Here is a 20624-nt window from a genome sequence, read left to right on the forward strand (position 1 = left end):
AGAACTGCAGATTTAAGGGCTTGAGCATGAACCAGGTGAAGGGGAAGAAGAAGAGGCAGCTTTTAACGCAGGTTGTGTGCAATGACCAAGTGACAGAAGTGGACAAGCCCACTGACTGGGCAGCATCTTCTCCCACCCACTGTGTACTGTATGAGAAGAAACATGCACTGGAAGACAGTGTTTCAAAAATACTTGGGCCAGAAGCACCCTGAACCTTCAGCCATCCACAGCATTGCATTAATACTCGGGGAGCGCTGAAGCCTGAGAAGGAGTGTGGGGATGGTGATTTTCAAGGGGTCAGACCTGCTGGAAATCTCAGCTGTGGGGGCAGGGAGGAATAACTTGGGCCATAAGAAAACTTCCTGCTTTCACTACTAAAGTGGCTCTTCTGTTTTCTTCCCCACCAGAGGCAGTTTTTCTCCCTTGCTGCCCCAGGCTTATTAATATCACAGCCTCCAGCTCCTTCTCTGTAGCAGACACGGCTCACAGCCGACTCCGCTCTTGTCCCTCTCACTGAGGGCTTTGTTTACGTGGGAGTTAGGATTGTGCGGGCGCGAGTGCCCTTCCCCATTGTGCAGCTTTGTTCTCAGGCACTCTCCAGCACCTGGGGTGGTTGTGCTTCATCGCAAGCTGCGTTTCAAGGAGTGCCTGCCTGACAATGGGAGATAAAAGGAAAATAGGCTCTCGTTGAATTATTCCCCTGAATAAAGGGGGCTCTGCAGAAAATGAAGCATTGATCCTATCAACTCTAGGATGCAGCACCCTCAGTTAGGTCTCTTACACACATCACACACACCTGCATCAATGGAAGGAAAAGAAGCATTTGAAGATCCATCCTTTAAAAAGAAAATGAGTCAGTTTAGTGCTTGCTGAAGTGGAGTAAGTTGCCTGGTTCCAGCTGTCATTTGTTGGGGATCGGGACCGTGCAGTGTTTCCCAGATGGCAGGGCCAGTCTGTTTAGTCCTCCTCTCTTCTTTCCAGGTTTAACTGCACGCTCTAGCTGTGGAGTGAATGTTTGTTTTCACAGGACTAGATGAATCTGACTAAATTTTAGGCACTTAAAAATTAAGGGTTGAGTCTAAATTAAGCACCCGACATCTTTCAGCAGGCGTAAGCAGAAGGAGATGCTTTCTGGGGGTGATTTATCCCATTCCAAGAATTTCAGTGGGATGAATAATGCCATGTGTCCTTTTCTTCCTGCTCTGTTGGAAAGGCATATATTTTTATGTAGGCACCAACCTTCTACCTGCCTAAAGATCAGGCAACGGAAGAACCTATTGCATCCTATCCAGCTTTCCCAGTAAGGCAGCTAAGCCCAGACCCAACAATAAATTTACCTGTCCTTGAATAGCGGGAGACTGGGAATCCCCACTCACTCCTGGAGGTTGTGTGATGTGCACTGCTAGTTCATACGATCTTAATTTTCCATTCCCTGCAGTTCTGATCAGAGCTACTCGAATGGATCTGGCTGTAATTGTGCCCCAGAAGTATGTCTGAAGTAGTGAATTGATGCCCGGTGCTAACCTGAAACGGCCAAACTCAGTCCAGTTGAGATCTTAAGGAGGGTGAGAAGCAGATGGTGAATGCTAATGCGTTTGCATCACCCTGCCCTGGAGGCTGTGTCTACTCCAGACTTACCCTCTGTCTCCCTCTTCTTATATGTAAACTGTTAAACACTTGTCCCTTGACTTTAGGTGGACAGTTTGAATTGTCTTTTTGGCTAGAAGTCAGGTCTCTGTCAGCCAGGGGCCAATTAAGCAAAGTCTTTCCCTGTAGGAATGCAGATGCTGTTGGGGCATGTTGTGTTCTCGTTCATTCGGGTGCATAAGACTCCAGAAGGGTCTCGTGATGGAAACCTATTGCAGTGTTTCTCTGTGGAGCCAGTGAGCCTTGCTGCTTCTTGTTGCCTTGGAGTAGATGGTGAAAAGAGCCCTGTGCAGCAAAGTCAGTGCTTTACTTTGTGGGAATTAGAAGGTCACCAATCCAGCTGGCAAGGTCTTGAGGGAAGATCATGACTGAAACAAAAATAAATAAAATGGAACCGCTACCTTGCACGACAGTTGGAACCAAACATTTTGTAGCATAGTTGCATGCAAATATTCCTTTAGCTTTTCCCAGTGAGGTGTCAATTTTTTCCATTGCTCAGTTTTAAATCCTGCCATAGAGGATGCTGTACAAAGCTTACACGTAGTCTTGTGTCTTACATGTCTTCTTCAAAATGTCTTCTTTCTGCTGGAAAAGAATGTGCAGTGCAAAAATGTTTCTGCAGCAATGGAGACAATTAGGCTTTCAGAGAGCAGTGAGGTTTTTTCTGGAAAGTTGTTTGATTTTTTTTTTTTTCCCTGTGAAATACTGGATTCTTTTTAATTTAGAGGAGGAGCGGGGGACTGTGACAAACATTACGTGCCAGCAGATCTTGTTCATTATCATTATGTAAAACCAGCCTCAGGGTTTAGGTGTAGAGGGAAAGGTCCAGCTGCCAAAACCAGACTGTAACCTATAACGTAGATGATGAGCTCAAGGTCAATATCATTTTTAGCTGAAGCTAATGTTTGGTTCTGGAGGTTGACTAATCACGTGCTGACTGATCACTGCGTCCGTGTCACTGCTTTGTAAGTAGAGAGGCATATCACTGTAAGATACCTGATATCAGGCAGGTTTAAGGATTCTCTCAGCCCCATTGCCTGTCAGGGGTGACAAGAAACTGCACAAGAGCTGCACAGGGTTTCCCTCTGCTCCTGATTAAGCTGTCTTTGTTTATAGTCCAGATGGACAGGCAAGGGAAAGACCCGGGGAAAAGGTGTGATGCTCTGTGGTGGGGACAGTGCTCTGCATGTGGGGCACCAGGGCTGCTTTTCATCTGTACCCCTTTTGTCTTCACCAGTGCATTTCAGCAGGGGGTGGAGAGGTGGAAATGACATTTCATTCCTCTCCTGTGAGTGTGTGCGCGCGCCTGTGCTGAGCCCGCTGACCCCCCTGAAAATTGAAATAATGATAATGCGCGTCTCCTGACTGCATCAAAGTATCAGCACATCAAAAGCCAGGAGGCATGAAATGCAAATGATAAAGTGAAAGCAGATGGATTGTGCATGATCGCCTGATGCCCAATGAATTTTAAAAGATGCTGGTTCACATGGGGAGAGGGGCTGAAATAAACACGTTATCCCTGCAATTTTTTTTTTGTTCTTGCTGCTCACTCCTGACAATATTTTTTCACACTTCAGCGAGCAGCCACTCCATCTCTCTCCCTCCCTCTCCCTCTCTTTCTCTCCCTCTCTCTCTTTTGCTGTCTACCTCACACACGTCTCGGGTCATGTCGCCGCAGCTCCGGTGGAAATAATAAGATATAAACCACGAGGTTGTTATTTGCATAGAAATAGCATGGAGCCCCAGGCAGCATGGGAGAAGGACACAGAGATCATTTGTCTAAAATTTTAATGAAAACTTTTGCTGAGGCAGAGATTTTATTTTTTTTTAACTTTCCCTGCCTCCCCCTTTTTCCACCCCCATACCTTCCTTCACCTCCCTCAACTCCCTTTCCTCGTCATGCATTAACCGTGGGGCGATTTCACATGAGAGAGGTGACGTGCTGCCACCGTGCCCTAACAGGTTAATTTCTATCGGTTTTCTTTTTAATAGAAGTAAGACTGAAGAGCCCGGAACTCCCAATTTATGCATTGCTTATATGGTTCAGGCTTCCAGGACTACATTTCATTTCAGTCCTCACAAGGATGTTCCCAAGTCTGTTGCTGACCTATTTTTAATTAGTTTGCTCTTCCTTGCTTTTGTGTTTAAAAGAAGTCCTGTCTTTGAGACTGTTTTGTTAATGTAAACAAATAGTGGCTTTCAGTCACATTTTCTCTACAGATACATGTTGGAGGCTTTGCCTAAGGGAAGGCAGGTTTAGCAGAGATTTTCAAGAACCGCTACTAAGCTGATACACATCAGTTCGTTATTTAGATATTCAACCTGATATATCAAACAGTTCATTCCCTGAGTGATGTAGAACTGTCCCACACACTGCGCTTCACAGTAGGACATCTAAACTGGTGGTCACTTCTGGAGGTGAAGGGAAGAATCTAACCAGCAGACTGTTCTGTTTCCTCTTCCTCCTGTTTAGCTTTATTTTCCCCCAGACTCTCCAGGCGTGGCCTGCCCGAAGGACGCGTCAGGCCCTCAACCTGTCCTCTGGTGTGCTCCTCCCTGGGGCCCCAGGACACCGTGCTGCTGGCCTGGTTTGTTGAGAACATCCACGTGTGCCAAGCGTGAGCTTGACCAATACCGCTTGCCGGGCGTGCGTGCCCGTGTCGGGAAAGGGGCAGAGAAGGTGAAGTGTCAGAAACCACTAAAATAGGAAAAGTTCAAAGCACGGTTCGAAACCAGGACTCTGGGCTTCATTTCCAGTCTGCAGCCACGCGCCTGCCTGGTTGTGGTCTGACGGTTTTGATCACAATTAGTGTAATGGCAGTTCCCTGCTGACAGCTCGGTCCTGAAACCTCGGTGCGTTGGTGTTTGCAGTGTGTTCCGAGCTCATCAGATGGAAGGTCCCAGCCAGCAGTGGTGCGCTGGCAGGGTAGGTAGCCCCAGCCTCAGGATTTCTGTCGGTGGAAGTTTTTGCCTTCAGAATGATCTTAATTTAAACAATATGTCTGCTTGTATAACCTGTTCTAGACCTGAAGGAGCTCAGGAATTAGTAACGTGCTATTTCTGGCACTGTGAATTGGTGTTTTTTAGGGGGAGAAGACATTTCTGAAGAACAGCTTTAGGAGGAATGTTTGGGAGGTGAACTGATTAGTGGAAAATTGATGGCTTGCTAACGCAGCATGTGAATATCTAAGATCTTCTAAGCCTAGTACCAGCCGTTGTCCAATGACCGTTCTTGAGCACGTCCTTCGTTAATGGAGACACTGCTCGTGCATGGTAAAGATGTTAACACGAGAGGTGCCATTCTGTGTCAAGATAGCGTAGTGTATGTGTCAATCACGTGACTGTGGATGAGTCCCCGAGGACTTGTTGATACAACAGACCATAATTGCTGCAAGGAGCGTTTTGACAATCTGCATTTAAAACCCAACACCCCACCAACCCCTTTGCACGCGGCCGGAAGAGAACATCCTTGTATTTTAAATTCAGTCCTGAATTCTACTGTCAAAGCCAGAACTGAGGTCAGTGTGGCTGCTTTTGAGGAGATTTATGGTTTCATCGGTGTAGATCTGGGATAGGATCGCAGCTGAACGGTGGGAGCATCCGCACGGCAGGCAGAGGAGCAGCGTGGACGTGAGCCAGCTTGAAACCAGCTCGCTCGGACAGCGGTCACCCCCAGCTGTGAGTTGCTCACTGAGACAACTTTATTTTGAGGCACTTCAGCCAGCATGGCTCTTTGGTGTCGGTTGCTCTTCAGTGTCTTCTGGCTGCCACGTGGACATCCCCTGCCTGCTTGGTGGGATGCCATTTGGTTTCTGGCACTGACCTGGTGTTTGCAGGTGGCAGCTGAGGGGAGCTGCAGAACTTGTTGGGCGCCCTGGGACTTGAGTAACGGGGTGGGACAACACGTTGGGGCTTGGGAGGAACAGGCAGAGCTGCTCAGGGGTGCTGTGCCCGTGTGAGAGGCTGCTGGGCCAGGTCTGCAGCTGGCTGGAGGAGCTCGTGTGAGGAGTAAGAAGCTTACACAGTCTGTCTTGTGTGAGCGATCGGTCTTCAGTATCGCAAGCGGCAATATTTACCCTTCAGTTTCACAGTCTGGAAAAGTAAATAGAAGCCCTGTGAGACTGATGGTGTTTGGGGGTTTTACTGTAAAATGCAGAATGTGGAAAGCTCTTTTTTTTTTTTTTTTTTTGCGATTCAAGGCAGGGATAGCTCAGTATCTGCTCAAGATGACTCCAGTCTTGGGATTAGATCAAAGCAATCATGTGAGAGCAATCATGTGAGTTAGAACAGCAAGTGCCATCCCTGTCATTCAAAGAAGCATTATAATTATTAATGCATGATATGAATCTTTCTGTAGTGGCACAGCAAGACTATTAGGAAGATACGTATGGGTGCAGGGTGTTTGAGAATGCTAATCAAAGAGGGTCTAGAAAATGTCAAACAGACATTAACACTTCAACAGCATTAACCGTCAGGCGGCTCCTCTCGTGGATCTCACCAAGGTTACCCCGCTCTTGGCTCCAGTGGTGGGGGAGCAGGAGGGGCGGCTCTGCCGTGCCGCGGGGGCCTACGGCCGGTGATGTGGTGGGAGCCAGGGTGGCTGCATGGGTGGAGGTTGGTTTCTTCAGCTCTCTTAGAACCCCTGCAGGACCTCGGTGCTGTTGGCGGTCTCGCTGGCATAGGCCACCATGCTCACACCCCAACAAAGCCAGTCTGGTTTGAGGACCAAGGTCAGAGTAGAGCTCTTGTAAGAATCAGTCTCAGTTTAGCAATATTTGGCAATAGGAAGAGAGCAAAACTCATTTCTTTTAATGACAGTAAGAGGCGTTAGCTGCTGGGAGTGTCTGGTTGACAGCAGTCCTGGTAACACAAAGGTCTTTGCTCGGTGTAGAGAAATTAATGTAAGCAGGATGGATGCCTGGACTTCAGACAAGTGCAAATAAACAAACGCCGCCCTCCATTTCTACATTTTAGCTTTAATTGCCTTTCTTTAAGTGGTGATATTTGTGTATTGTTCCCATTAGAGACAATTTACATTCTAGGCATCGCATTATCTGTCCCTTTATGTTTGCTTAGGGAAGAAAGTCTAATAGATTTCTGTTGACTTTTTTTGCTCCTTCCTTCTATCATTTTTAATATGGATCTTCATCAGTTTATCTACGTGGATGGTGCTTGTGCTGTGGGGGCTGTGTGTGTATTTGTTGCTGCTAAAGAGGAGTTTAGTCTAGTGGCCCATATTTTGCCTGTCTAAATCTCTTCCCGTACCTTCCAGGGAAACTCCTAGGTATTCTAAACCCTATATATGTTTCATGTAACCAGGATTGAAGCCCAGTTCCTGAGGATCCTGTGGCGTATGTTAGTACTGGAGTGTTAACTCTAGTATCTGATGTTCCACTGGAGCTGAGCAGAAGACATTTTTCAAACATGGCTCAGAAGAACTGGTCCTGACCACCCCTCTCTTGGGGTGTCACTGGGAGGGTATCAAGGTGCCCTGCCTCTGGGTCTTTTCTGCAGTGAATTGTGGAGAAATTATCTGTCATTCTGGACACGTGAGTGGGAACTATAGAAACAGCACAGGAGAACTGTCGCATATCTCACGGTGAAGCCTAAACCCACACTGCAAAGTGAACAAAGTTTAGAGGTACCTGCACTGCAGCCTGTCCCCTCGGGTGGTCTCTGAATAAGAGGGTTCTGTTGGGGTCTAGGAGGTGACCAAGGGAATGACCACAATAAGATCTTTAAATATCATGGAGACAGTCATTAATATTGTTCGTAGGGCTAGTGTCTAGATTAGGGAACCCCTAACTGAGACAGATGGGATTTATGAGTGTTTGTACCACGTAGAATAGGGGGCTGTAATTTTAGTTTGCAAAGTATTTTAAGTCCTTTTGATTTACCACTGACTGATGGAGTGACCTTGAGCAAAACAGGCAGTCTCCCTACACTGTGAAAGGAGAACTAGGCAGGAATTTTTTGACAAGACATTTTTCACTTGAAAATGCCAGTTCACTGAAACTGGAACTCTTCAGGAAAAAGTATCAGTTTTGATGAATTTCTCATTCAGATTTTTTTTTGGTCAAATGAAAAGTTTTGTTCTGGTTTGTTTCTTTTTTTATTTTTTTTTTCCCCCCCAACTGACTTTACTTTCCAGAATAACTTTTATTTCTAATACCTACGACAAGTATTTTAGAAGTCAAAACCAAACAACTTGACCCTGTTGGATATTTGTTCGGACCCCAAGATTGCAAAATTTGATTTTCTGTTGCTATCCAGAAATTTTAAAAAATCCTCATCGATTGTTGCAAGACGGAAAAACTGTTTCCCCCCAGTAACGTTTTGTGTTGCTATCTGCAAACAGAGAGAATGCCTCTTCTGTATCTGATCAGCTGTGGAGCCCTGCTCCCTTTGTACTGGTAAGGTGCTTTGGGATCTTCAGGCAGAAGGTGGTGGAGGAAGGCCAGCTGTGGTTGCAGTGTCCATCTGGATGCGTCTTCCCCTGCTGCTTCCGAGGTGAAGTGCAATTGCTTTTTTCCCCTTCCCCCTCTGATCTCACCAAATTAAAGCAAGAAAAAGACTCCACCAGCAAGACCTGCTCCTGGATTTGCAGTCAGTAGCCATCTCCAATAACCATCAGGCTGTCAGCTTCCCCCCTACCTCCCCCTACCTCCCACCTCCCCCATCACTCACCAAAGGAAAAAAAGAGCTGGAGCCACAGCTTGAAATATATCATGCAATAGTGTATCATGAATTTCTTGTGAATCACATTGGTGAAGCAGGTTTATTTATTTCTGAGACTTTAAATCAATACAAAGTAGGTCTCTTAGTTCTGAAGCTGGGATGGAGTGTGAAAAAATGAGCCCATTGTACTCTTAAAACTTTGGGGAAAGGAGATGACAGCTATATAATTCCATTTACCAGGCACTAGGGGCTTTAATGTGAAGGTGACGGGGAGCTCTTTGTGCATTTAGAGCACCATATCTTCTAAATAAAAGATCTGTAGACTTGATAGTGGAGTATAGCTCTGACTTTAATAATCTCCAAGCATTAGACCGAGCCAATATGTTCCCAAGTCAGAAGGGTCCCCCACCGAACGCTCGTAAATTAAAAGTGCAGGAACTGCACACGTTTGTAGATTAGAAATGCAAGAAGTGGGGCCCGTCTCCAGGCAGAGGGGAGGTGTCTGCGGGCGGGCCGCGGGCTCGGGAGCAGCGCAGCTCAGGAGCACGGCTCGGGCTGGTGGCCTACACCAGCTCGGTTCTCCCGTCCAGCACTGCTGCTGTTCTACCCTCTAATGACATGCTAGGTGTGGGGGAAGAGCTGAGTGATAGAAATGAACGCTGCAAGATCTGTTGAGGCTTGACTGCACATAATAGCAGTCAGGTTTTAAGTTCCTACATTGTGTTTTCTGATGAGACATTTATTCTGATCATTTCTGCCTGTTTATGAAAAATAGGCTATTTATAGTATGTGCATGTGCCTTTTCTGCTTCAGGTTTCTGGCAGATAATATAAATTGTGGGATGGGAATTGCAATTATTGAAATTATTCGGATAAAAATCTGGCACTTATATTTGATATAAACACATGATATGCTCTGAATAATAACAGCACTTATGTTACATAATGATTCCCATTCAAGCCCTCTGCTGTCATTTCTTCAGATCTTTCATCTTTGATGAAATATATGAGCCAATCAAGTTTGCAGCCAAACCAGCTTTGCCGTGAATGTCTCAACTAACTAGCAGCTCAGTTTTTGAAAAGGAGCGCAGAGAAAGCGGCTGGTCATCACGGGTTTGAGTGCTAGAAAATGATTAATATGCATACGGCATGCCTATAAACCTGTTGAGGACAGTCTTTTAAAGGCTGAAAAGGCTGCTAGAATCCAGGCTCTCCTTTGTATTTTCCAAAAGATCCTCTGAAGTAAAAAGAAAAGCAGTTTCCCATTAGGGTAGGGAGAGTGGCTTTTGGAGGACCGAATGAAATAAGTGTTGACAGGACTGCCTGTGTGTTTTGTAAGCGGGTGGTATCGAAGGTTGCATTATCTGGAAAACAGTGTGTGTACTTGCAGTCAGGGGCTGAGCTTTTAACACGTGTGGTTCTAGAAGTAGCATTGCCTTCTGGCCCCTTCCCTGACATCCTCATCCTTTTGTTGAGACGGGGGCACAGGGGAAGCATTTTGTCCCGCGTACCCTGTTAAATGCGCCGCTTTCTTCACACTTGAGAGGTTTGTCTTCAGGACCAAAGGAAGGGGAGCCCGAGTGGCTCGTCCGGATCCGACCGGCGTCCCTAGTGACTGGGGGGCTGTTTGGCATCAAATACACAAGGCAAGGCAGTCCTGCTTTACTGATGATGGTCAGTGGTGGTGCTCGGAGGGGTGGCAGGGGAAGGACTGCTGGCAGTAGGGAAGGCAGACCTGCCTGCTGACACCTTCCACGGGGGGAGGCGGCACTCGCCGCACCTCGCTCAGAGACGGCAGAGCAGCTGCAGCAGAACTGGGAAAAGGAAATGCCATCCGGAATGCAAAGACACTGGGATAACGTGCAGGAAAGGAGTAGTAGCAGAAGTGAGGGGTCCTCATTAGAGACTTCAGAAAGGGTGAGTCTGGGGTCTGTGTGCGAGGCCGGTCACCCACAGCAGCTTCCTTTGACTGGTAGTGTGTCAGACTCCGGGTGGACAGAAACATGGGTTTCGGGTTTCTGAGCTTTCATGGGGTGGAAGGAATTGTAATTTAAAGCGAATTTGCTGGTGCCAGAAGCTAACTGTCTAGTGCTTTGCTGTTTATGGCTGCTCTTTTTTGTCTGTTTTTAGCATCAGATTAAGCACAAGATCAGAGGTCAAATATGGCCAATATTCAGGTATATGTGTATTGTGTATCTCAGCTTTAAAATCCTGGAACCTGTTCTTTCCCACCTCTCTTGCTGGACCTTTCTTGAGCTCTGGTCCATGGCAGCTGACTCTGGTAGTTGCATCTTTGTTCCCTAGAGTGCTAGTAACCTTTCTGCTAGGAAGGGCCTGCTTTGCAAACTTAACCCTTTGCAAACTTAACTTAGACAGATGCCTTCTATAAGCCTTGGGCTAATGCTACTCTTACTTCTTAACCCCCTACTTCATGTGACTCAGTGTACCTCCCTGGCAGATCCAAATTCTCAGGGTCTGAAGTTTACTATTTTGACAGATCCTGGTCATATGGCATACAGAGTTTAATCCTGTGCAGTCTCTTGTCCCACGAGTTTGTTTCTAGCATTACCTCTCTACCTGATTCAGCAACATTTCTAAATCCACTCATGCCTCTGCTGACCCTGTGTCTTACTGAGGAACATCTGAATCCTTTAATTGTAGAAGCATCACTTTTGGACTTCTCCAGCAGATGTATTCTCTTTCACCCTTGGATATTTTCTTGCGGAAACATTTATACAGCAATATGCATTGCACCATTTAAGATTGTTAATTGGAGATTGAATTACTTGTCAGCCTTTAAAAATGTAGTCCTCAGAGGTCAGAGATGAGGTGGTTAGCAGAGCTGAATGGATGAGCTATTGCATTCATTTTTTTCTCAAGCCCAATGATCATTATCTATAAGCTGGCTAGCCCTTCAGTGCCTTTTAACCTCTGGCACCCAATTCAGTCTGCAGCTGCATGCGTGAAACAAGTTGGCAGGATCTCTGCTCCTTCCTGAGAAGACAGAAGAGCACACGTGCAGGAGCAGGTTGGGGGACCAGCACCCAGCCTGGCAGTACCCCTGGAAGACGGCCCCTTGGCTGCCCGGTTTCTGCACCGGGGTGTGGAGTACCTTGCTTTGCATTTGGACTGTGCTTAAGTCAGGGCCTGATTTAGAGCTTGCCAGTGCCCATATTACACGTCCCTCCTGCTGCGCTCAGCACAGGTGCAAGTGCACATGTGTGGACATATATGTCATACAAATGAAGGCAGCGAGCGCTCATTGGTACAACTTTTAAATGCAGCTTGGGACTGCGTTGCCTCTGCTGACAAACACTGACAAGTAAATACTATGCTCGCTCAGTATTACAGAGGGATTTCATTTGCACAGCCCCTCACAATGCTCTGCCACTTCACTGAAATGTCTGGAGCACTCGGGAAAAGGAACTGCATATTTATCTTGATCTCCAAAAAGGGATTTAAGGGCGAGAGCAGGCGGTATATTAGACTGTTTTCATTGCCTGTCAGCAGTGGTAAACCTGAGCTGTCTACAGTGTCTCTGGATAAGCAGCAGCAGAGGCCCATTTTGCATGTACATATGTTTGCATTAGTTCATAGATGGAGAGTTTAAATCCTCTTTATTTTTATTTTCCTCTGTGGAAAGCATTTAGCTAGGCTTGTGCCTGGCATCTGGAGGCCTGTGCTTTTCTTTTCTGTGAACCTAAATCTATGCTGCTGCTTTTTCTACCATGCCTTTTCGTGACACTGATTTTGTTAGAGGAAGATGAAGGTGATTGAGCTCAGAAGGGAACATCTGTATGCAAAACCACAATGCTTACATTGACCTTTGGGGCTAGTTGCATAACTTCTGTGTCTTGATTTTTTTCTGTATATGTAAACATCAACAGACATCTGTCTCACGGGAAGTTCTGTGAGGATCATCTAGTGCTTGTATAATGATGAGTTTTGTGAAATGCCAGGCCACTGGGCCTCTTCTCCTCCAAAGGAAAATAAATTTGGAGTTGGCAAATGATAGCATTGTGCCTTATTGGTTAGGCAGTGCTTTAGCTGGGCGCAGTGGCTCCCTGACCCCAGCTGGCATTAACTGGTGGTGTGCAAGAAGAAAGCTAATTGGTCCAGTGTAGTTTTATAACCAGATCAAAATTTTCTATTTTCATATCCCTTCAGCACCTTCTTGCTTTCAGCCCAAAAGGCCAAATCCTGAGAAATGTGGAGTTCCCCTCTGCTGTGGGTGAGATGAGTTACGTCCTGAGCACTCATTGTGGGATGTCGGGACGAGGATGAAGCCAGAGCCAAGCATCCCTTCCGAAAGGACCGGGTTGCCTGAGGCTCCAGGCTGCTCCTCTCTTGGGGCAGCCCTTCTTCCTAAAATGAGCTGTGCTGGTTGTTTGGTGGGGGAGGGCAGCTTGTTTGTGTGTGTTCGAGGGTTTTTTTTTTTTAAGATCTAAATGAAGCAGGTATGTAATGCCCTCTGTCTGTTAGAAAGACTCAACCCATAAAAATAACAAACGGCATGTATTTGCTAGAATGTCAAAGTTATGAGTTTATTTTGTAATGATGTGCTCCTGCCTTCATGAGGTAAACTGGCCGTGGCAGAGGTGTTATTAGTAATATGGACTCAGTGGAGCAGAAAGCCGAGTGACCGAGAGATCAGTGTATCAGTCAGTGAGAGGGCAAATGGAAAGAGACAGCAGGAGAATGAGAAAAGAGCTGCGGTGCCTGGGCTGAGATTAGAGATGGAGCTTTGCAAGAGAATTAGAAGCCCAGCAGTCGGAGTCTTATTCTTCCCAGTTTCTCTAAGGAGCTGATGGGGCTTTGTCTTTGCTGTACCTGGCTTCATGTACAGTGTTGGTTTTCTCCTCAGGTAAAGGTTTAAATGGGTCCAGCCTACCACTCATCTTAGTCGGAGCAATTTTGAATTAATGAGCTGAGCTTGGCTCAGCACCCGGGAGACTTGGTCACCTATCAGCTCCATTGCTGCTTGGGGAAGGGCAAGTAGTATAACTGCCCTCTGCCTCAGTTTCTCCACTTGTATTATTCCACTTGGGGATCACTCTTCCTAAGATCTTACCTGCACACAGGGCTTGGAAAGGTCTATTGTGAGTGGTTTGCTCCATCCTTTGGTGTTGAAGTGATCATGCCTTGCTTCAGGGATGGGCTTGTACGTATCTCCTTAGCCAGCACCTCCTTGTCACATCCATCCACTGATGGTTTCCCTGTTTTTTGTTCAAAAGGTGCTTGGAAGGGAAGTTTATACCTCCAACAACCAGCTGGGCGGGATCCAGATAATGCACAACAACGGAGTGACGCACAGCACGGTGTGTGATGATTTTGAAGGAGTCTACACTATTCTGCAGTGGCTTTCCTACATGCCAAAGGTAATTCCTGGCCCCACGGGAGTGCAGGGTGCCACTACCTATTCGCTTTGTTCACAGGGTTTGGGGGCCTGGGGGACTCTGTAGGGTTTTTTCTGTGTTTTTATGGTGCCTAGCCAAATGGTTTGGGCTCATGATCAAGGCTGTCAAACTTTACGGTACCGAAGTAAAACAAAGTAGTTTTTGTCTTAAAGTGCTGCAGGAACTGGGATGCAGGGCAGTCTGGCACTGCCTACTCCCCTAACCCTGGCGTGGTGCCCTCAGTACTCTGGGCAGCAGGATTTTATGTAAGCAGTGGATTTTCTCTCACTGAAAAGACTCTAAAAGTTCCCCTTTGAGGCAGTAATTTGTAGGAGTTGATGTATATGTGTAAGCTGCTCTGCAGCCAGGAAGGTAGCAACAAGAACACGCAGGTCACCTTCCTTCAGGAAAGAGTGCATGGAATGAGTCAGGTGGCCTGGTCACCTTTCAAAAATTAAATTGCAACCCCTTGGTAATGCTGTCTATGCCCGAAGTTCAAGAGCAAGTGAAGTACAATGTATGCCAGCTGATGCCAAAGGAGGGTCTGAGAAAGTGAAAGGAGCACAATGAAAGTTTCTTCAGGCTCTTGCCAAGGCTCTGGGATCCCGTCAGTGGAAGAGTTGTGCAGTGTGGGAGGAGGAGGACTCTGACCAAGTCCTTTAGAGCTGGTGCTTGGTGCAAAGCCATGTAGGAGAATTACTTCCTTTGGTATTTTTTTTTTTCCCATAGAGCGTCTACAGCCCTGTCCCTATCCTCAAAGTCAAGGATCCTATCGACAGACCCATAGAGTTTGTTCCTACCAAGACTCCCTATGATCCTCGCTGGATGCTGGCTGGACGCCCAAATCCAAGTACGTCGATCTTTGATGGCCGGGGTGTGCAATAATATTATTTCAGGACTCTTTGTCAAAGCTTAATGGTTGCAATCCAAATATATTTCAAAGTTCATAAAGCAATTAGTTCAATCTGTTTGAATATAACATATAAAAATAGCATGTAAATTCTGAGTGCTTGAGGATACCTACAGTTATTAGTTACTTTTATAGATTTTTTTTTTTTTCTTATGGTTCAGAGGAAAGTCCATATACAAAGGGTCTGTACGCTAAAGGAATCACATTATTCCTGCAGGTCTTGGAGAATAACTGTATGGGAAACACTGCAAACCATCGAACCCCCATGTGTGCTTTTGGGGTTGTGCAGCCTGTGTACGTACAAGCTGCAAACTGGGTGACCATTATGCCTGCTGTTATTAATGAGTTTGGGGGGCTAAAATGAGATTTGTGATAAACTAAGTTTTCTGGTTTTGGATAATATTTTTTCATCATCTCTCAAGTAATTCATCCAGCTGTCTGAGTGCAGCTAACGCTGGCTTCCAAATCGAGTGACTTCAGATTTTAATTTAGTGGAAGCGTTAAGGAAAGCAGATGATTCCCTGTGATAAGTTAAAGCAGATATCTCCTAGGTGAAAAGTTAAAGCCATTTATTAGAGGAGATATTGCCGTGATATTCTTCAAACTGACGCCCGACACGAGGCCAGAATCTAAACGATCAGCTTTGGGCTCACGATAAAGAGATAATTTTGAAATGGATGGTCACATTTTACAGTGGGGCCACAGAGGCAAGGAATGTAGAACACAGTAATTACAAGTTTGGTCTTGATAAAACACTCTCCATCCTGTTTAAGTCAGCAGAGGTTAGCTTGCTTGGATCTCCACTTTTAATTGGTTTTGGACTTGGGTCTGCAGAAGCAGAGGTGCTTGTTCAGATTAAAGCATTCCTCAGAAGCTGTGTGCCAAGGGGTAAAGTTGAGAGCGATTTTGGTTTGGGTCTTTTTTTGCAGAGCTTCATGAAGCCCCAGTGGAAAGCAGGTGCCCCCAGAGATCTGTGATTGCTGTAGTTGTCTGGGTGGGTAGAGTACCTCAGTGCCTTGACTTTGGGAAGTACAGCTCATATAGGCTGGGGGACTGCAGGAAGAGCGCTATCTCCAAATCTTACTTGTCCCCCCCCCCATCAGCAGTCAGACCACATGAAAGCTCTTCATCGTGGCCTTACCTGTTCACTGGAGTAGGGTTCCGAGCTGAAATACTGAAAAACCTTTCTGCCATGGTCTTCCTGTCCGGAGAGTGGAAACAGTGCCACGCCGCTGCACAGGTTGGCGTAGCGAGGCTTTAACTCGTTCATAAGGTCTTTTGTGGCTGCGTAAGGAACGCCGGTGGAAAGGAGAGAAACTGTCAACTGCTGCCCCGCTTCCCGTCGGGGTAATTGTCATCCTGAGAATTTTATTTGGTGGAACGAGTGTGGAGTGTTAGCAAACAGATATGTTGGTGCATGTGGGGATGGAGAGGTGTTGTCGACATACTGGAGTCTGTGATGCAGGGGGAACCCTGAGCCTGACGCTGCCCTGGCTTTGTAAAGGGCAAATAATACTAGTTCATAGTTAGCATGAGCAGGGTAATCAAGCCCTCATACTTCAGGGGAGAAGCTGATTGTCTGCAAGGGTCAGGACAAGTTTCTTTCTCTTAGAACTGCACAGTCATCTTGGTAACGTTCTCTTCGGGAACAGCTTGATTTCTCTCAAGCATCAGGAAGCTGCTGCCGCCTTTGGGCAAGAGAACAGGTCCGGTCGGGGTGGTGGCTCTGGGGGCACACTCGGGTGCAGGGAGAGGTGCATCGCCTGGGGTCTTCCATGCAGCAAGTAGGCTCTTGGTATCAGAGTCCTTCCCTTCAGTTTTTCTACAAGAATGTGTGAAACATTTCTTGTAGATGAGTGGTTCTTGTAGATGCTCAGATGTGTGGTTTAGTTGTAAAATACCATTGCAATTTTTATATTTAGTTCCTGAATTTCTTCAACTTTCTTTGTTTGAAGGAAGGATTAAGCAGAATCAAGAGAAAAATGTGAGATAAGTTTTAAAATAGAGATAGGCGTTTTGAAAAACATCTTTAATGACTTTACTGCCTTTGGAGAAATGTTTGTAGTGTCTCAAAAAACAAGAGTTATTTATTTAAAAGCATGCGAAGTCCCTCTGCTATCTGAACCCCATTGTTTAACAATAAATGATGCTTTTGCTGATAAATTACTGTCTTTATGCAGACTAGTAAATGAAATAAGACATGATGGCTGAAGGCAGACAAATGCTCAGCTGTCTAACGTTCCCTTGCATTGTAATCTATGTAAAAATAAATAAATAAAAAGACAGTGCCACGTTCTTCAGTTGGCATTTCTAAGCAAGTTTCAGTTGCTCCTTTGATATTCTCTTTTTTCTTCCCTCCTTCCTCCGTCCTCTGATATTTCCATTTTTTTTCCCCTTCCCTTTAGGTCAAAAAGGACAGTGGCTAAGTGGTTTCTTTGACAATGGCTCGTTCCTGGAGATCATGCAGCCCTGGGCGCAGACAGTTGTGGTTGGTAGAGCAAGGTAAATTCTAAGAGGCATTTTAGACATTTGTAGAAATCAAGTTTTTGTTATGCTTTGCATTTTTCTAGAACATCCTTTGGAAGTTGATGGCTATAAGTAAAAATAAGTCATTACTTGCATAAGATACATCTTTACCACACGAGTGAAGCACGGTCTGATCATTTCTCCTGTTTTGCTTGGAGGTGACAGCTTAACATGAACAGAAGCCAAAAAGAGAGAGATATTGTTAAAAATCATGGCAGACAACATATGCTTCCCTAGGTCCATGGTTGCATAGTGAGGCCTTCTTGCAGCTCTGACTTAGCTGAAGGTACATTATGCAGTTTATTGTTTTGCATTCTATTTGACTTGCAAGAAAAGCTCAGCTAAAACTAGAGCAAGAAACTCTGCATAGAGAAGAACTTAACGTTGAGGTTTGTGTGGAATAACTCGCAGCATTTTCCGAACGAGCACCCGCCACACCTGATCTTGGCTCTTTTTCACAATGCAAAGGTGTGCAGCTCCAGAGCCCCGTGGCACTCGCCCCCTCCCAGGGGGAGTCACTACCCCTTACCCGTTCCCCGTTTCCTCGAGATTTAGATCCCTGCCTTGAAGACAGCTGCAGCCGGGGTCAGTCGTGGTGTTGCAGGTCTGCGAATGCTCAGAGCTGACAGGAAGCAGAAGCCTGGAGAGAGGATCCTGTATTTTGACAGAATGCAAATCAGAGCTGGGCTCAAAACCCCCTCAATCACCTCTTTTCTAGTTTACTCTTTAGCTTTTTGCCCCCCCTCAAGAGGGCACCGTGACTTTCCTGATCTGATTGTTTACTTCCTCTCAGGATAAAGCCGTGTTGAAAGAGAACATTTATCTCCCTTGAGTTTCCACTGCAAGTGCTTGAGCTGTCCAAATGCAGCGTGCTTATCCTTTGTCACTCCTCATTCCTCAGACTGTTGCCAGCTCTCCTCTCATGACAGAACGTCATACTCTTGCCTCCAGCAGACTCCCAGCTCCTAATTGATGTCAGTGGTTTTGGTTAATTGTCAGCCTTTGTTTTTTGTTTGTTTTGTTTTTGTTTTATTTTTTGGGGTTTGGGTTTTTTTTTTTTTTTTTTTGTTAGCAAGTGAGAGAGGATAAAAAAAACCTGAAGTGCCTGAATGGGATCCTGGAGGCTTCGGGTGTTACACTTAATGAGATACAGTTGTGCCCATGCATGACGGGTGTTCAGAGTGCCTCAGTTCCTAGCAGAAATCTGCATCAAAGAAAAATCTTTTATTTACAGATCTTTCACCTCCCATACTGTCAGTATCACGGTTCCAGCAATCCAGAGTCAAATGACCTGGCAGTGCTTCCAGTCTCCTGGAAATCCTGTGGACACCCCTGGGGTGTGACTCCATCAGCCTCTGGCCTCACCAGATTGGTGACTCGAGGCCTGACCGTAGTACCAGGATAATCCCTGGGGATGCTGTGTTTGATTACCAGAGCATTCAGCGGGGGACAGGGAGAGACACCACTGTTCCTGAACCACAGAGCACACCCGGGATAGCCAGCTAGGCAGTACAGCCATCACTCAGTGCTGCTTCTTATCTCTATTATGTTGATAACACACGTGGCCCCAGAATATTTGGCACTGGGAGCTCCCATTTCTCTTTTAGACTTTTTAAAGCCACAGTTCTACAGAGCCCTCCTAATGAAGTAGCAAAGCTTCTGACATGCACTAGAGCTCATGTGCAACGTCTCAGGATTGTGTCCGTTCTGGACAGCTCTAAAATGGCCATCAGGAGCTCTGTTAACCTGTTACTGAAATGCTGCATAATAACTGAAGGAGGCTTCCAGGTACAAGGCTGTGCTCGGCAAAACGTCCCGCTGCTGCTCGTTTCTTAAGACTTTTGAGGGTCTTTAATGGGTTTAGAACTGCCTTTGGACTGTCCTAGTGCAGAATATGATATGGAGAAACAGGCCCATTTGCTCAGGCTCTGTCTGTGCTCAGGACAAAGCAACACGATAGTGTTTGGGCTGTACAGGCCCAGCTGGAGATGGAACTGCCGCCGAGCCAAAGGGGCATTGCTGTGCAGCTCAGCTCTGCCTTCCTGGAGCTCCGTGTCTCTGACCACTGCTGGTCCCAGGGGTCTCAGGGCTGGTACCACTGAAGATCCTTTCCACTCGGAATATTGTCTGATCTTTATACATTGTTGAGAGGAGCTGAAAATACCTGCTGACTCCACTCCTAATTGTAGCATGTAACCTTGGGATGTCCTGTGACCTTTTGGTACACTTTGGTATTTTTATCTGCCATTTGTGACTCTCTAAAATCTCACAACATCCTGTAATTATTTAGAGGCTTTTAGGTTAAGCAGTATACTGGGGGGCAGGGAGAGGGGGGAATCAATGATTTGGCAAAGCTAGAAGGTCTCTGTCCAAGCCCATGCTCAGCTTCACTTGCAGTTCCTTTCTTCTGACAAATTCCAAGTTGTTTTGGACTCTCACATACAGGTATATATAACCCAAATAAAACTGACTTCTTTCAAAAGCAGTGGCATTTTGAAAAAAAACAAATAGGAATGTATTCTTCTGGGATTGTTACTGTAAGTGCTGCCAAAACTCATCTTTTGTATGTATGTTTGGAATATGTGTGCTGTTGGCTGTAAATTGTCTTTTATTATTCTATGGCAACTTGTCCAGGGACACACTATAAAACAAGATGTAGCATCTTCATGTGCTAGCCTGATAAAATTTATATGAAGTATAATGGAAAACAGAAGTTGTTTTGAGCTGTTTTCAAGTTCAATAAATAACTGTAATACTTGGATAAAGATGTTCTTTATTAGGTCACATGGGCCCTAATATAGAAGTTATAAGTTACCGATTTAAGACGGCTTCTGCAATTACGGGTTTCTAGGCAGACTCTTAATCATAGTGAATGGGAATATTTTCAACCCCCTAGTGCACATAGGCCTTGTCGCTTTCTCTGCCTGCAGTGCGTGTCATCCAGCTCGAGGTGGTTGAGGAGAGAGCGTAGGCTCTGCTGGGACTCCCGTCCTGGGAGTAAGCGGTTGTCATTGCAAGCAAGATGCCTTTTGTGTAACGGCCTGGTTAGATGCTGTGGAAGGCAGAGCTGAGCATCCGCCCTGGTGCCTACGCTCCCTGCCCGTCCCTCTGTCCCTGCACCCTTCCCACCCTTGCAGCCATCCTGCAGCAGAGGGTCTGGGGCGGAGATGGATGGACAAACCCAAACCTCTTATCCGCTATTCATCCGAAGCTCTTGGGAGAGGGAGTTTTTGTGAGCAGTGGAGGTTTAGGGTGGCTGAGGCATCGACATTGCTTAGACATGCAGCCTGTGGATGTATTTCATCAGCTGACGGTGCTTATGACAACAGGGCTTGGGAAGCCTTGGCCCTTCATGTTTATTTTTTGCGGTCAGGACCGTCAGTATCAAAATCTGTGTGGTGGCAGGTGAAGGGTGGTGGAGACGTAGCTATATCGTTCAGAGTTTAGGCTTTGGTTTATTCTGTTTAA

The 20624-nt window shown here is 46.1% G+C and overlaps 1 protein-coding gene across 8 annotated transcripts in view; it reads left to right on the forward strand.

The window, feature by feature from the left end:
* The window catches only part of ACACA (acetyl-CoA carboxylase alpha), a 141095-nt gene that overhangs the window by 92643 nt on the left and 27828 nt on the right, over positions 1-20624 (forward strand). For all 8 annotated transcript variants that reach the window (XM_033004779.2, XM_042791599.1, XM_042791598.1 and 5 more), the window contains 3 exons: positions 13559-13702; positions 14450-14570; positions 17036-17132. In XM_033004779.2, coding sequence (XP_032860670.1) covers positions 13559-13702; positions 14450-14570; positions 17036-17132 — 362 coding nt within the window. The remainder of the gene's footprint in view (positions 1-13558; positions 13703-14449; positions 14571-17035; positions 17133-20624) is intronic.

The sequence above is a fragment of the Tyto alba genome, unplaced genomic scaffold (assembly GCF_018691265.1).
Source record: "Tyto alba isolate M040663 unplaced genomic scaffold, T.alba_DEE_v4.0 Super-Scaffold_19, whole genome shotgun sequence".
NCBI lineage: Eukaryota > Metazoa > Chordata > Aves > Strigiformes > Tytonidae > Tyto > Tyto alba.